This window comes from Osmerus eperlanus, chromosome 4 (genome assembly GCF_963692335.1).
Source record: "Osmerus eperlanus chromosome 4, fOsmEpe2.1, whole genome shotgun sequence".
In the NCBI taxonomy this organism is placed as follows: Eukaryota; Metazoa; Chordata; class Actinopteri; order Osmeriformes; family Osmeridae; genus Osmerus; species Osmerus eperlanus.
In genome coordinates this window covers 12,636,859-12,653,309 of record NC_085021.1, presented here as the reverse complement: position 1 = coordinate 12,653,309, position 16,451 = coordinate 12,636,859, and the positions used below count along the sequence as shown (strand labels likewise).

Genomic DNA, 16,451 nt, shown 5'->3' with positions numbered 1-16,451 from the left:
TTTGCCTGTGACAGGAAATAGGCTTACAGGAGGCCTGCGTCTCCTAATCCTGGCTACACGCAACATCACATCTCTCGCAAACGTGAGCGCACACACACACGCGCACACTCACTTGCACAACACCTTTGCAATGTAGCCCTTGTATACAACACACACCCATACACGCTTCAGTTCCTGTTTTAAAAAGCCTTCCATTTCCTCAATGTGACGATGCTGTTATCTTTCCATGTCTTCTTCTGCCTGAAGTGGAATGGGCCCTGCTGGTTAGTCAGCATTTCGGTGCTCTCCTTGGCCAAGTAGTTGGCCACGTGCACAAGTCTAAAATATCCCTTCCTCCTCCTCTCCTGTTGGCTTTTCGCTGCTGCAGTCTCACCATCTCATCCCCAGCCTTCAATAATTCACCATGCCACCCTGGGTGCCAACGCGCCAATTAAAGAGAAGCCCTGCTTCAGTGCCAGGGCTCCGCTGCTCTGCCGTAGCACTGAGACAGAGATAAGTAGCAGACAGGCTGCCACTGCCTCGGGCCTCCCCCCTCCTGGACTGGATGACAGATGGGACAGGATGTTGCAGAGGTGGAGCCGGTCCAGGATCAGCCCATACTGTTACTGCGGTGCTGCTCCCTTGTTACTGTACTGAGATCAGTCATTTGACGTAGCGCTGGACAGAACCCTCCCCTTTGCTCTGAGGTGTCGTGAGGAAAGTCCTCTGGATGGTTCAACCTGAATAATGGAGCCATATGCATAGTTAGGCCTACTTGTGTTTAGAGGCATTACTATAAGCCCAGATTTCCATGTTAAAAATGTTGTGACATATTAGTTTCTTAGTAGATATGTTTGAATGTGTCTAATCCCTCTCATACCATTGTTCTTATTTAAATTCAACTAATCACAGATGCAGCTAACCAGAGGGTCCTTAGCGAGGGATCAGACCAGGAGAAGGCCAGACTAATTGGGGGATAAGAGGAGAAGAACAGCGATTGGCCACACAATCCTGAGATGATGAGGGCAGACGGAAGGCCAAGTCGGCCATTGATTTTTGTGTGTGTTTGTGGTGGCGTAATTAAACAACCGTGGTGTTGATCAATGCCGGGGCCGTGTCCCAACCATGGCTGTCTGCCTTGTGCTGGTATACCCTCTCAATACTTACCGGAGAGGTGAAATGTTGGGCAATCTCTGCTGTAGCCTGAAAAATAATAATCTGGTCAAAGGCATTACAAACTGAAGGCTGGGATTGTTGAATAAGAACCAAACCATAGTTTGTCCACAATGTACTAAGTTAGGCTCAAATCTTGATTGTATCTAATCGTTTTATTTATGTGCTGTGTGAACCCATCTTGTGAACCAGACTTCCACATCCTTAATTTCCAGTGTGAGATGAGGTTGATTCATCTTGGTAAATTACACTGTGGTGCCTTTTATTGCCTTCACACAGCAATATGGGAATGTCCTGTTCTGCATGGGGAGCACTGTAGGGGAGGCAGAGAGCTTTAATACACAAGCCCCTCAGCAGTATTCATAAAGGTTTCTGGCAGAGAACCACATCAATCATGTGTGTGGGTGCACATGTGTCAGCTGAACAGTGTGTGGAATATGTCCCCATGATAGATGCTCCAGGAAACCAGCCTGTCCTGACAGGCCAGCCCCACACACGGTGCCTCTCTCTGGGTCAGTTAACCACACTATCACACAGGGATTCCTTCTCTCTGGTCTCCATTTGTCTCCACATGTAGCACAAGGAACATTTGTATACATATTGAAAATGTTTCCATGTGGATGGCCACCACACGCAACGCTCAATTTACCCCTACTGTCAGTTTTCCACAGATAATTGATGTGGTCTGGTCTCTGCTCTCCTGTGTGGCCCACATCCTCTCTGGTCTTTGTGTCCGAGTGTGCTGGTGTGGGATCTGTCTCTGACTAATAGAGTTAAACACGCAGCTGTAGTCAGGAGCAGTGGTCTGCAGCACGGTTTTATAGATGACTTCATGTTGATGTCACCATTCATTTGTCAGAGCCTGTGGCCCAAGTGGAGGGTGGCTGTGCTGGGGACCGTGAAACAGTGCATCCAGCGGTGCGTGTCCTGCAGCCACGCGTGTGTCTGTAGGCTAGCTCGTTCGGTACGAACCTGCTATTTGAACTGGACAGACTTGAGTTAGACCCGGAGAAGAGTTTGTACACAATAGGTGAAAAGTCTTATTGATGGTTTGGTGTGATGTTCATTAGCGTGTCTGTATATTTTAGCATGCTGTGCGCAACACTTTGAGTCGGCGCGTGACGCCTGAATTATGCAGAAGCTTCGGTGTCTGCTGAAAGGGAAAGCAGAGAAGAGAAGCAGAGGAAACTGAGGAGGATGGGGTGATGTGGGTGCAGGGGGGGGGGGGGTGGAGGGGAGACTGGGAGGGGGGGGGGGGAGACTGGGAGGGGGGGGGGGAGACTGGGAGGGGTTTTATAGGTTGATGATGCCTAGATGGTGAGAAAGGTTTGACAGCAGGAGCCTAGAAGGAGAATGTGGAGAGAGGGGGGGTGCAGGATTCTTTTAGGGGGCTGCAGCCTCAAGGGGGGATCCTCCATCACAGTGAAGTGCATTTAGGGACAGCCCCAGCCCTGCCCAGCCCCGCCCAGCCTAACCCAGCTCAGCTCCTCCAGGCTGAGCTGGGTTAGGTTGTCTGCAGAGCTGAATTATTTATAGTTCTTGAGAGGAGTGCAGGAAGAACATCACCCCCCCACACACACACACACTCAAACACACACTATAGAGCACTCCATCTCGCGTTATCACATCCCCTCACCACATTCCTTATTACATTGCATCACTGCACATCTATATTTGTTGTTTTCTGAGGCCCGTTCGATTTTTATCCTCTCACATATGCACACAATTACATTTAGTTGGACTACTTGTCTTTCACTCTCTTTAATTTCCTCCTCCATTTCCCACCTCACAAGCTGATTGAATAATTAAATATGTCAGTGGAGAGCGAGGGCCTTCTCAGTTTGATGTTTATTAGATTCTCTCTTTAATGGCGTCCTTCTCTGTGATGGTCCGTGCTGGAGTTGCAGTGCGACCCCGTGCCGCGGGCGGACACACTATGCGTGTGTGAATGCCCGTATGTTCAGATGTATGTGTTACATAAGCGTGGGCTGGCGCTGAGAGCAGCATCACAGTAAGGACGCGTCGAGACCCAGGCTTCCTACAGGACGTCATCGCGCGTCCCGCTGGGCGGCCGCACGCCAGGCTGCCGAGGCGTTCCGACGTATTTATGGAGAGGGAGATGAACGATGGAGAGAAGAGTGTTGGGATGGAGAGAGGGCTGGGGGGGGGGGGGGGGGGGTATGCTGAAGGGAGTGGCTCACACGAGGGGAGCAGAGAGAGAAAGAGATTGCGGAGGTGGGGGAGGTGCGCAGGCAAGCAAGAGAGCAGGAGGGATCGACAAACTGCCACCTTTGCTCCCCCCCCCCTCCCATGTGATGAGGGTGTGTCTGCAGATGCTTGTGTCCTCCCTAGGGATGGCCATGACTGTCGTCCTCCAGTCTTCCTCACTCGAGTAGCCTCTACACTGGCACATACTATTCATTCATACTCGCGGGAAGCAGAAAGAGCCCTTTTTTTTCTCTTCCTTTTCTGGTTTCTGTCGAAGCGCAGGTCCTGCCTGCCAGATCCAGCCTCTGTCCTGGATACCTCAGCTGGGACTGAGATCGTCTGGGGCTTTTATATGATCCCATTAGTGAGCTGTAAATGTCTGTCAGACAGACTTGGAGCTGGAGGGATCAAGGGAAGAGGGGAAGCACGTGCACACAACCACTCACAATCCCATCTGGATGTTCTTGAAAAGCAAATGCAACAAGTCCCTCCCACCTTGGTTTCAATAGGCTCTGGTGTTGATTTCCTCTTTTCCCCCTTCTTCCCTCACCTTAACCTTCCCCTTCCAGGACCGGAAACTGACCAAAGTTGAGCGTCAGCGCTTTAAGGAGGAGGCGGAGATGTTGAAAGGTCTCCAGCACCCAAACATTGTCCGCTTCTACGATTTCTGGGAGTCCCCCCTCAAAGGGAAGAAGTGCATCGTCCTGGTGACGGAACTTATGACCTCAGGCACGCTGAAGACGTGAGTGTCCTTGAAGAATTCCCAACAGACACGCAAACACACATCTGTTTCGGTTTTATACAACAAATACAAACTATGCTAAGGGACTGGTCCCCTTTGCAAAGGGACAGGTCCAAATACAAAAATACACATCTTAAACACACTGTTAATTCCCCCCCCCAACATAAAAATAATAATATCTGTAATTTGAGGCTGGCCCCTAACCTGCCTGCTGTGTGTGCATGGCCCTGCAGCTACCTGAAGAGGTTCAAGGTGATGAAGCCCAAGGTGCTGAGGAGCTGGTGCCGGCAGATCCTCAAGGGCCTCCACTTCCTGCACACGAGGACCCCGCCCATCATCCACCGAGACCTCAAGTGTGACAACATCTTCATCACCGGCCCAACCGGCTCCGTCAAGATCGGAGACCTGGGGTTGGCAACCCTCAAAAGGGCTTCCTTTGCCAAGAGTGTTATTGGTAAGACCAAATCAAAGACCTATGACAAACTCATGTGAGGAGAGAGTACACATAACATGTGTCTGTTTTACCCCCGCCCTTCCCTCCGTGACCCTCAGGCACCCCAGAGTTCATGGCTCCAGAGATGTACGAGGAGCACTATGACGAGGCAGTGGACGTGTATGCCTTTGGGATGTGCATGCTGGAGATGGCCACCTCGGAGTACCCCTACTCCGAGTGCCAGAACGCCGCCCAGATCTACCGCAAAGTCACCAGCGTGAGTCCAGCTACCACACCTGCAAGTCTTCCTACAAACACACTGTTAGTAGCGCTGTTTCTAGAGGTTAAATCGTCAAAGAATTTAACAGCAGTCATCAAAAAAGGGAAGGTATAAGGTCAGTAAGCTGCTGTCATGTGAGAACGTACAGGATAGCATGTGACTGTGTGCGTGCCTCTGTTTTTCAATAATTCAAAGAATCTAGTGAGTCTGGATGGCTGGGCGGAGGTCAGATATACTTCATGTTGTTCTTGTAGGTTTGACATTCGTTACCAAGGGTTTACCTTCGAATGACCCGGTCTTTATTCATCTCCATCAGATGGTAGCGTTTTTGAAAATCAACATGTGATCAGGATTTAAGGCAGAGAATTAAGCCACTTTTCCTATCCATCAAGAAGACTTGTTTGCTGTCATGGAGAATAAGTGTTTTCTCCGAGCACTTCTTCCTCTTGTTCCTGTTCTTACTGGCCAGCGCTGGTTATGTCCCCACTCAGGGACTCCAAACCGTCCCCTCTCCTAGAGAAGGCCTTGAGGCTTTGCTCTGTTTCATTTCACCTGAGAAAAGAAAAACATTTCCCCAGATCAGCAAGTTTCTTCATGCGGGGGTGGTCCACAGTATAGCCTGGATCTTGATTGGATGCAGACTTGGCAGACACGTTGGTGTGACTCACCAGCAGTCCCAGATAACACCTCTGCGTCTTCCTCTTCCTGTCAATACCAACTAGATCTACCAGGCTAGCTCAGCACCAGTTGTCTTTCTGTTTACTGTTCTGTATATCTGAGTACCTTGGAGAGACCACACCACACTATTAATAGCCTCCGTATCAAAGGGCCATGATAAAGCCTTAATAGCTCTCTAATGCTACTCCCAGAGTAGACTCCTTCCAACACCTATTATCCCTAAAGTGCCTGTCTTGTGACAGTGACATCTTTTTTACTCCAAAGGTGTGGAAAGTGTCAAGTTTGAAGCTTTCAAAATCTGACAGGCGATGTTGACACATGTGAATGTGGCGCTATTAGCTGTGATTTAGAACATGTTAATTAATAGAACTTCCTAAAACATTGTGCCCTAGTTTGAGTTCTGCAAACTTAAACCATGTTACGACATGACTGGTCTCCTCAGAAGCCTCTTTGGTCTGGCCTGTCGTGCGTTCCTGCGACGGTCTTATGCCGTGTCCTCAAATGTTGTGATTTCATTTCCTCTTCCCTCCAGGGGGTGAAGCCTGCCAGCTACAACAAGGTTATGGACCCTGAAATCAAGGAGATTATTGGGGAGTGCATCTGCCAGAAAAAAGAGGAGCGGTGAGTGACTGCAATGCAACAGTGTCCGGTACCAGGCCACCAAGGTGACCTCTGGTCCCCGGACACCTCCCCGTGCTCCCACGCCACCACGGTGACAGCCGGCCGTTCAGCAACGGCTCTATCTGCTCCCATCTGTAGGACGTCCTCCACTCTCTTACATAAAGAGTTTCTAATATCGAGAGGAAAGCAAGGCCTTTGGGCAAGTTCTCATCCTGGGAGATGATTAGGTGCCAGTTATGCCCTTGCTGGAGGTTATAAAAGTGTTGGGATTCTTAGAATAAGGGCTTATGTCGTTCCTGTCTGGTAACATTGGTGCAGAGTCCATTTCACATGTATGACATAACGTTTTGTTTGGTAGAATTGTAAGGTTGACATGTCTCATATTTCCAGGCTTGTTATTGCATGGATGTCACGACTCGATTAGGCTAATTGAATCTCCTGAGACAAATGATGACCATGCCGACCCCTGCTCTGCAGAGCATGTCGATGATGTGGCTGCATGGTGCTGGAGATGGTCTGTCGTGGTCTGCTCTCTCTCAGGTACTCCATCAAGGACCTGCTGAACCACGCCTTCTTCGCTGAGGACACGGGCGTGAGGGTGGAGCTGGCCGAGGAAGACGACGGGAAGAAGGCGTCCATCGCTCTGAAGCTGTGGGTGGAGGACCCCAAGAAGCTGAAGGGGAAGTACAAGGAGAGCGGCGCCATCGAGTTCTCCTTCGACCTGGAGACGGAGGTCCCGGAGGGAGTGGCCCAGGAGATGGTGAGATGTTCCCACAGACACCATGGAGCCTCAGTTTAGGCCTACTGGTTTCAGCATTCGGGGAAATGGGCACAGCTATCAAACCTCTGATGTCGCCATGTTTTTCCAGTTGCTATTTGTTGGAGGGGAGCAGAGCTCAGTGTAGATTCTGGCAGCGTGTGTGCCAACACTGCCCCTATCTCACTATCAGGGAATGCGCCCACATGCAGATTGGCCGATATGTCAGTCTGAACTTTCAGGACTCCTCTAATCACCCTTTTTACGTTTTTGTTTGGTTGTTGTTCTCCGACAGCCTCTATCAGATAAGGCACGTTGCTAAGGGCCTGGTCCAGAGAGGCAGCATACATAGACTGTACACTGACGCTTCATGTAGCCTGTAGACTCATGTGTTCTTCTCCTTCCCCGGGTTGTTGTCTGGCACTGCCTGAGAAGACTGCCTCTCATAACGGAGACTGCCTCTCATAACGGAGACTGCCTCTCATAAAGGAGGCTGCCTCTCATAAAGGAGGCTGCCTCTCATAACGGAGGCTGCCTCTCATAACGGAGACTGCCTCTCATAAAGGAGGCTGCCTCTCATAAAGGAGGCTGCCTCTCATAAAGGAGACTGCCTCTCATAACGGAGACTGCCTCTCATAAAGGAGGCTGCCTCTCATAAAGGAGGCTGCCTCTCATAAAGGAGACTGCCTCTCATAACGGAGACTGCCTCTCATAACGGAGGCTGCCTCTCATAAAGGAGGCTGCCTCTCATAAAGGAGGCTGCCTCTCATAAAGGAGGCTGCCTCTCATAAAGGAGACTGCCTCTCATAAAGGAGACTGCCTCTCATAAAGGAGGCTGCCTCTCATAAAGGAGGCTGCCTCTCATAAAGGAGGCTGCCTCTCATAACGGAGACTGCCTCTCATAACGGAGGCTGCCTCTCATAAAGGAGGCTGCCTCTCATAAAGGAGGCTGCCTCTCATAACGGAGACTGCCTCTCATAAAGGAGACTGCCTCTCATAAAGGAGACTGCCTCTCATAAAGGAGACTGCCTCTCATAAAGGAGACTGCCTCTCATAAAGGAGACTGCGTCTCATAGAGGAGACTGCCTCATAACGAAGGAGACTGGGCCTCAGTTGCAGATGAAGTCAAGGAGTTTCAGCAGTGACCTTTTTGTGGCCAGAGTGTACCCATAGTCCTTCATTTAGAAACAACAAGAAGATGTTTAATATCTTTCCTTCCAGCCTCCTTTATCCAAATCCAATATCATATTAGATTTCCCCAGTAGGGATGGTAGAGTAGTTTTCCACGTCTGAGGAACGTGTTCTGTTTTAGGGAGATTTTGTCAATGGGCTGAAGGTACTTTGTGAGTTTGCTTCCATAATTCATTCAACCCTACCGCAGATCCAGCTGTTATTTTTCGCAAGGGTTATTGAGGTCGGTTGACCTGCCTTCCTCCTTCTTCCTATCTGCCTGCACTGGGCTGGTCAGAGCAGCAGGACATTTCAGGTCTGGCAGTAACGATCGCCCCCGGCCAGAGAGAGCATCGAGCCCGACACAATGGGCTGCACGGTCAGCATTCCCAGTCTCAGATCACTCCTGGCCGTGCTCTGATGACTCGACACAGGCAGCCTGGCACCATGGGAGCTGCACTTTATCTTCATATGTGTGCTCTCTTGTCTCCGGTCATGCTCTTTCCCTACTCAGTCAACAGAAATAATTTTCATTATGCTGGGGTTTTCTCTTTGAGGACTTGTTTATGGAGTGCATCATATATTTAGCTTGTCCATTCCTGTTTAAGTTCAATTGGCGAATTAGGTCCGTTCAGTCAGACTCTGGCTAATGTAAGGAAAGCTTTAACATACAAAGTTGTTCAGTCGTGTGTTAGGTTTTCTCCAGGCTCCTTTGGTTGTCTCCATGTTGTTGTCAGCAGAAGGTCTGACTGCCCGTGTTCTGTCTGTTGTGAACCCCCTGAACCCAGCTGCTGAGGACTCCTCCACTCACCCCTTTAAAATAGACGCCCTGTTCCTTTTCTTCTGTCGTTCTCTTTTGCTCTCTCTCCCTGCGCTCTCTCGCTCCCTCCTCCTCCTCTCCATCCCCTTGCACTCTGTCTCTCGCACATTCACGTCTAAAAATACTCGAGCTCAAGCCCCACTTCCTCCCCCTCCCTGTCAGGTGGAGTCTGGCTTCTTCCACGAGAGTGACGCCAAGATTGTCGGGAAGTCCATCAGGGACCGTGTGGCCTTGATAAAGTGGAGGAGGGAGAGGACCGTATCAGCTGGACCGCCGGTGGAGCAGGCGGAGGGGGGGCCTGGGGCCCACGGCGCCCCGCCCCAGGGCACCTCCAGTGGGGTAACACAAGGAAAACAGCCCCCCCTGCAGGAGCCAGAGGAGCCCGAGGCAGACCAGCACGCCCGGCTGTGTAACCTACCAACCAGCACCACCTCTGTCACATGTAAGACCCCCCCTCCTTTCCTGTGACGCGGGCGTGGTTCACCTGATGTGTGGGCGATGGGCTTTGTGTGTGTGTGTAATGAGTTGCCCCTCCTCCTCTCCCCTGTGTCTCAGCAGCAGACAGCACCTTTGACAGCGGTCTGGGCTCCACTGTGTACTCTGACTCCCACAGCAGCCAGCACAGTGTCCTCTACCAGTCCCTGCTGGAGCCCATCTCCATGGCAACACAGCAGGTCTGTGTCTGCCAGCAACATACACATAGACTCGCGCACTCAACGCGCGCACAGGTCATTAACATACACATGAACATATAGGATCCTTAATATGCATGTGTGCAACACGCATCAATTTGGACATGAGCACATCAATCCTGATTTAGATGCATTTCATGCATATTTGTACATGCACATATGGTTAAACCGGATGTCCCAATATAGACACACAAACCCATATTGCACAGCAAGCCTCAAATCCGGTATATCTTTAAAGCTCCACATGTTTGTTGGGTCCTTCAGTTCATCCGTATCCATTCCCCTCCAGTTGTCTGTGTTTTGCTTGTACACGTGTGACATGTTTTACCTGTGGGGGATTGTGCCACATCAGCGCCAGCGCAGCGGCCCGTGCCTGCCCTCTCAGTGGCCCAGGTCATGTGAGAGGGGCGGGCCGGGGCCCCCCGGTCAGGAGCTCAGGCCGGGGGCGGGGCTGAGCGTGGGGGTGCGTAGAGGCAGCACCTCGGTCATTGACACGCTGAGGGGCCACCACATGGCCCACCTCCACACCCTCTTCCAGTCCCAGCACTCTGAGCCCGTCAGCCCCGCCTCGTCGCCAACCGACGACCAATCAGACACCAGCGCCTCCGAGGGCTACTCCGAGGCAGAAGACGGCTTCCCCTCCCACAGCGCGACGTTTCCCCTTTTGCACCTCTCGCCTCCCACAGTATCTCGTCGTCATAGTGACTCCTCCATGGAGCAGGCGTCGGAGGCCGCGCGTGAGAGCCCAGCTTTGCCCGTTCCCAGGGGGAGGAGACACTCTGACCTGAGCCTGCTCCATAGCCTCAGCTCCCCCCACCGCCACCAAGCCCCGGCCGTGTCCCACATGTGCCGGGGCTGCCTCTCCCTGCTCCTGCTGAGGTCACGGGAGGGGGGGTTCCACCCCTCCCCGGTTGCCATGCCGCCTCAGCTGTGTGCGTGCGCCCACAGGCCCCACCTCCCTGGGGCGACCCCGTCATGCTCGGGAAGGGTCAAGGCGGGAAGTGACTGCTCAGACTTCTCCCTGTTCCAGAAGTCCCTCCTCAACATCATCAACCGCAAGACCGCACCCCTTTTCGCCTCCTCCAACCAGGGCCCCTCCCTGCTCCAGCTGCCCACCACCTACAGGCCTGCTCATAGCTATGGAGACGGCAGTCTGAAGGGTCTCCTGCAAGGCATCAGTCTGGGTGGGGAGACGGCCCCCCCAGCCCGCCCCCAGGACCGCAGGGCCAGTTACTGTGCTGGGGAGCAGCGAGCCACTGGGGCCATGGCAGTGGTAGGTCACACCGAGCCACGGGCTTCGGGAGTCCCTGTAGTCTACACTGCTCTCTATTGGGCTCCAACTAGAGAGGTTATTCCTCCCCGCCTGTAGGAGGCCCAACTCTGTGCTGCATGGAGCTGATCTGCTCTCTCTGGCCCCCCCTGCCTCTTCAGGGCTGTCTCTCTTAGTGCTGCCACGGGAGGGCACCCTGCTGCCCTCTGACCTTTCACCACTGTTGAAAGCTCCCTCCGCCTGCTCCTGCTGGGTCTGATGGTGATCTGTTGGGCCGGGCCTCTGGATGAACACTACACTAACCGCCTCTCCCAGCTCCAGCTGGCCTGATGATTGTCTTCTCTCTGCTTCACTGACCCAATGGCAAAAATGTGCACAGCTGTCTTCTTCCCCGGATCCGCTTGCTTCTTCTGCCCCTCCCTTGACTTGCATACCCAGGATGTGCAGTTGGCTGCAGCAGTCAGGGGGGTGGGATGGGGGCTGTCCTCTCTCTAACCTCCCCTTCCTTCCTCCCTCTACCTCCCTCCTGTTATTGTTGTCCACCTGTCTCGTCCTGCTTTCATTTCTCCCATGGATGTTTCTCAAACGCATTTATCCATTGTTCATTATAACTGGCATCCTGCGTTTTTCATAGCCGTATTTACGTCTGGTATTATTTCAGAAGTCAATACAATAGACCGAGGAAGACATTCATTCATACTTAATAGAGGATTTCAACTGAGCAAAGGTAATTGCTTTGGCATTTGGAGGGTCTGTGTACTAACACGTTGTCTGTCCTTCCAGTCCAGCTCTGCGGTGCTCCAGAACCATCCATCGTTCCAGAGCCTGCTGTGCTCCAGCCCGGCCCTGCAGCACCTCCAGCCCGGACACAGCTACCCCTCGGCCCCCCGGCCTGCCCAGCACACCTCCGCCTCAGCCGGCTTCTCAGCAGCAGCAGCCCTCCAGCACGCTGCCCCCACAGCCAGCTACACAGACCCAGCTGCAGCCTGTCACTCTACACCATACATTCCTCCTCCACAGACTCAGGCAGCGCAGAGCTACCCGGCTCAGAGCCAGCAGCAGGCGGCTGGGTACTCTGCGGCAGCCTTCCAGCAGCTGCAGGCAGGGGCTAGCTACACAGCGCCGCCAGTCCTGCAGACGGCGTCCGAACAGAGCTTTGTGGCTCCCCCTCTTCGGCAGACTCAGCCTGCAGCGAGCTACCCTCCAAGTTTACAACAGACCACTGCCACGCCCCTCCAACAGTCTGTACCTGCAGCGTGTGTAGCAGCAGCAGCACAGCCTCCGCATCCAACTGCACAGAGCTTCACCACTCCAGTGGGTTCTGTACAGCAGACACAGAGCTATGCATCTGTAGCCTCGACGATGCGCCCCACCCCACAGCCGTTCCCTGCCCAGGCCTCCGTTGCAGCTACACAGTCTGTAGCCGTAGCCCCAGCCCTAGCCCCAGCCGTAGCCCCAGCCGTAGCCCTAGCCCCAGCCCTAGCCCCAGCCCTAGCCCCAGCCCCAGCCCTAGCCCCAGCCGTAGCCCCAGCCGTAGCCCCAGCCCCAGTCATACCTCCTTGTCAGCAGCCTGGACCGAGCTCTAGTAATATAGCTAACTTTACACCAGTGCAGTACAGCCAACAGACTGGGCAGGTGCCTATTCAACAGCAGCACAGCCAGAAGATAGCCCAGGCCACAGTGCAGCACAGCCATCCGGCTGCACAGACCCAGATCCAGCAGCAACTCAGCCAGCCCACTGGACAGACCTGTAGTCAACAACCACAACAACAAATGGGACAGCCTTCTTTTCAACACACCCAAAACAGTCTACAAGCCCAACAGACAGGGCAGGTCTCAGTTCCTCAAGTCATCCAGCAGGTAGGCCAGCCTCCTGTGCCTCAGAGCTACTCCTCCTCGGCCCCAGTCGCCCTGCCACCACCAACCCTGCAGAGTTACCCCGCGGCCCCCCTAGCAGGGCCACAGAACCCTGGCTCCCAGGGCTATGCCCCCTCAGCTTCACATGTTCCCCAGCAGACTGTGCCAGCGGCAGGCTACATGTGTACACCGCCTGCTGCAGGGGCCCAGAGCTATCAGCCCCCCCCTGGTCCTCCTCAACAGATGGCTGCCCCACAGTCCTACCCAGTGAACAAACCTGCTGGTCATCACCAGAGCTTGCCACCTGCAGCTACTACTGGACAGCACAACCAACCGGCTTCCCTCCCACCTGCCCAACAGGTGAGATGAGCCCGCAACGACTATGACTGTCTAACCCCCCCCCCCCACACACACACCTTTTCATTCTGAGTTGGGTATTCACCTCTCTGTCCCTGTGTTTGTATTTCTCAATAGTTCCAACCCTATCTCTACCCTGCAGCTTTCCTGAACCAGGTAGAACCAATTGACACCACACCGTCACAACACGCACCGTCACAACACGCACCGTCACACAGCGCTACATCGTACCTTTTCCACAGAGAGAGAGAGGAGAGAGGAGTGCTCGGCGTTTCAGACACTTTGTGTTCCGCTCATACTAGCGTGGTTAGTCTGTTAGTGTCGGCCCCAGCTGTGTCAGCCCCAGCTGTGAGGGGTCAGCCGTCTCTACAGAGGGAGTAGAGCCGTCTAAACGGTGTCTTTGAACCCTGGCCAAACTGGAAGGAAATGGAGGAGTAATGAAAACAACAATAACGGTTGGATCCGCTGCAGGCCTGTTCTGTGGCTGTGTGTGCGCTGCAGATGCTATCTGACTCCAGCCGCACGGACAGGATGGGAAATCTGAAACCATTCTGAGCCGGGTGAATAGCAGGAAAAACACATGTCCAAATGAGAGATATAACCGGGATCTCAGCCATCATCCAACTTCCCCTCGCTGTAATTCTCTTCTTTCTCCGTCTCTCTCTTTGTTTCTTTCTCTCTTCTCTCTCTTTTTTGGTCTCTGTCTCTCGTCTGTCTGTGCAGAGTCTCCCTCCTGGTCAGAGTGTGCCACAGCATGGTGCAGGTGGGACAACCCTTGTTCAGAATGTCTACCAATCGTCTTCCAGCCTGCCTGCACAAGCCCCTCCCCAGCATTCATTGGCTCCGACTGTCCATCCACAATTACAACCACTGCAGATCTCCGCCTCTCTGCCCGCTCCATGTGGAGCCCAGGTACACCTCCGCTCCGCCCTCAACACTGCCCCAGACGTCTCTCCGGTCTCTTCTGCTCAGAACTGATGTTTACTTCAGTTGTATTTGGCTGTGGGTGGGGCGGGTGCTATTGGAGTTGCTGTAATAGCTAGTTCTAGTCAAGTATCTGTATACAGACATGCTTTACCCAGAGCATCCTCCTTTCTTCTTTTGCCTATTTTTCTCCCTCTGTTCTCCTTCCCCCAGTTTCCCGCTTCATATCCCACCATCCAGGTGGTGGCTGGGTGTGACTCCTCCTATCCTCCCCCGTGCCCCCCTTCCCAGCCCTACCCCTCCTCCGCCGCCTCCTCCCTCGCTCCAGCTCTGGCTCCTATCTACCTTTCTCCTGGCCAGACTCTCCCCCCCTCGGCCTCCCCCCTGTCCCCCCTGCACATGGACAGTGCTCTTGCTCCCCCGGCCCCTGTGCCCCTCATCCTCTCCCCCACACCCCAGCTGGCCACGGTGGTGCCCCCCATGCCACAGCAGCAGCAGGTCTACCCCTCTGCTCTGCTACAGAGCTTTCAAACCGAAGTTCCTCATCCGCAGCCCGCGCTCATCCCCGCCCCATCCACTGCTTTGCATATTACACCCCTCACACACCCCAGTCCCGCCCCGCCGCGGTGCACCGTCCCCCAGCCAGCCCCCTTACCTGACCCCAGCTCTCAGCCTCTAAGACAGGTAAATATATGAGCTGCTGGTCCGGTGTGTTATCAAGAGGCCTGAATTGGCACTGTTGTTTCTACTGCTCAGATTGTAAAATGCATTTTCTTGTGTGCTGTTGTGTCCTGCGGGCACATGATTAGTGTGTCTTAATCTAAATAGTTGTTTGTGCACATGCAGCAGGTTCATCAGCAGGCCCATCCCAGCCACCCAGATCCTGGCCCCTCAGCCCTCCCCACCCAGCCTGCAGTGTTCCCCTCTCCCATGCCTGTCGGACAAGACACGACCACTGCAGCAAGCCAGCTGGACCACAACCAGAACCCACACCTGGCCCAGCATCCGGTCCATGCCCAGAGCCAGCCTGCAGCGCCGCAGCCCTCTGGCTGCCAGACATCATCATCATCATCTGCTGCAGCTGCCAGCAGCAGCCTGACTCCGCAGAACCAGGCCAGTGCTCCCACAGGACAGGCCCCCGCAGAGCCCAACCCGGAGGTATGGAGACGACTCCATCCCCCTCTCAGCCCTGTCTCTCCTTGGTCTTCCCTCCTTCTACTCCACACAGGCCTCATTTCACCCCCCTTGTTTCCCCCCCCCTCCTTGACGTAAACTGTGTGTCTCCTTTGTAGGATGCCGCATCGGAGAAACCAGCATCAGGACAGAGCTACACCCATGACAGGTATGAGTCTGTCTGCCGGGGCCTCTCACGGTGAGGGATCCATGTGGCTTTAGAAAGGGGTGGTGCTCTCTGAGGCTCGGGTGGAGGGCATGTCCCAGCCCACTGGGAGACAGAGGTTTGGTGTTATGATGATGGAGAGATTGCTGGATAGCAGCGGTTCTCTCTCAGATGGTGAGTGGGTGGTAGCAGAGCTGCCCAGACTTGTCCAATGGATATGACGGCACTTTCAGTCCAGAGAATGGAGTGTCTGAGGGAACGTGGCTGTATGAAGAGGGAGGAAGCCAAAGTTATCTATTTGATCTGTGCAACAAACTCTGGGGTTTCAATGGAATTAGGCTCTTTTATTTAAAATCCCATTAGATCACATTTTAATAAACAATATCCTCTAGAGCAGAAACTGTATCGGGGTGTTTTCTGTGCCCCATGTATCTTTCATCTTCAGCTTTATTTTCGAAAGCAACTGTTAGAGGTCGTTACCGAGGCGTTCATGGGGAGTGAATTCTTCCTTGAGCCTAAACCCTTCACAGATGACTCGATAACACGCCCTCCGAGGTTGTCATCCTCTGGAACGTGTCCAGCGTTCCAGCCTCTGTGGTGACGTGACCTGGTTCCTCTGTGTGGCCCAGTGTGAACTCAGACGCCACCTCGGGGAAGGAGATGAGCGACGGCTACGAGGGGACGCACGGCGGGAAGGGCGAAGGAAGGATCCGGAAGCACCACCGCAGGTCCACGCGCACACGCTCCTCGCGCCAGGAGAAGACCAGCAGGCCCAAACTCAGCATGCTCAACGTGAGTACCCGGACACAAACACCTACAGGCTTTTTTGCTAAAGATTCCCTAGCTGGTGATAAACAGGGCGATCCTTGGCCTTGGCCTTGCCTTTGGTGCAGGTGTGTAACACGGGAGATAAGATGGTGGAATGCCAGCTGGAGACTCACAACCACAAGATGGTCACCTTCAAGTTTGACCTGGATGGAGATGCCCCGGAGGAGATCGCCACCTACATGGTACAGCCTCAGGAAGAGGGAGTCCAATCATATAAGACTCACCCACGAGGTTTTGTAGTTAAACAGCGAGGCCCATGCCAGACAGCTATGTGTGAGGGAGAGGTGCTCTGAGAGAGGTGCTCTGAGAGAGGTGCTCTGAGA

The 16,451-nt window shown here is 53.6% G+C and overlaps 1 protein-coding gene across 4 annotated transcripts in view; it reads left to right on the top strand.

The window, feature by feature from the left end:
* LOC134018863 (serine/threonine-protein kinase WNK2) overlaps positions 1-16,451 on the top strand; it is a 34,790-nt gene that overhangs the window by 7,637 nt on the left and 10,702 nt on the right. For 2 of the 4 annotated variants that reach the window (XM_062459173.1, XM_062459174.1), the window contains 16 exons: positions 3,930-4,102; positions 4,336-4,556; positions 4,655-4,812; positions 6,026-6,114; positions 6,655-6,874; positions 9,024-9,303; positions 9,417-9,535; positions 9,906-10,826; positions 11,607-13,040; positions 13,155-13,193; positions 13,761-13,949; positions 14,175-14,645; positions 14,808-15,119; positions 15,254-15,303; positions 15,930-16,092; positions 16,194-16,310. In XM_062459173.1, the coding sequence (XP_062315157.1) occupies positions 3,930-4,102; positions 4,336-4,556; positions 4,655-4,812; positions 6,026-6,114; positions 6,655-6,874; positions 9,024-9,303; positions 9,417-9,535; positions 9,906-10,826; positions 11,607-13,040; positions 13,155-13,193; positions 13,761-13,949; positions 14,175-14,645; positions 14,808-15,119; positions 15,254-15,303; positions 15,930-16,092; positions 16,194-16,310 (4,956 nt within the window). The remainder of the gene's footprint in view (positions 1-3,929; positions 4,103-4,335; positions 4,557-4,654; positions 4,813-6,025; positions 6,115-6,654; positions 6,875-9,023; positions 9,304-9,416; positions 9,536-9,905; positions 10,827-11,606; positions 13,041-13,154; positions 13,194-13,760; positions 13,950-14,174; positions 14,646-14,807; positions 15,120-15,253; positions 15,304-15,929; positions 16,093-16,193; positions 16,311-16,451) is intronic. The other 2 variants (XM_062459176.1, XM_062459175.1) reach the window with 2 other exon arrangements.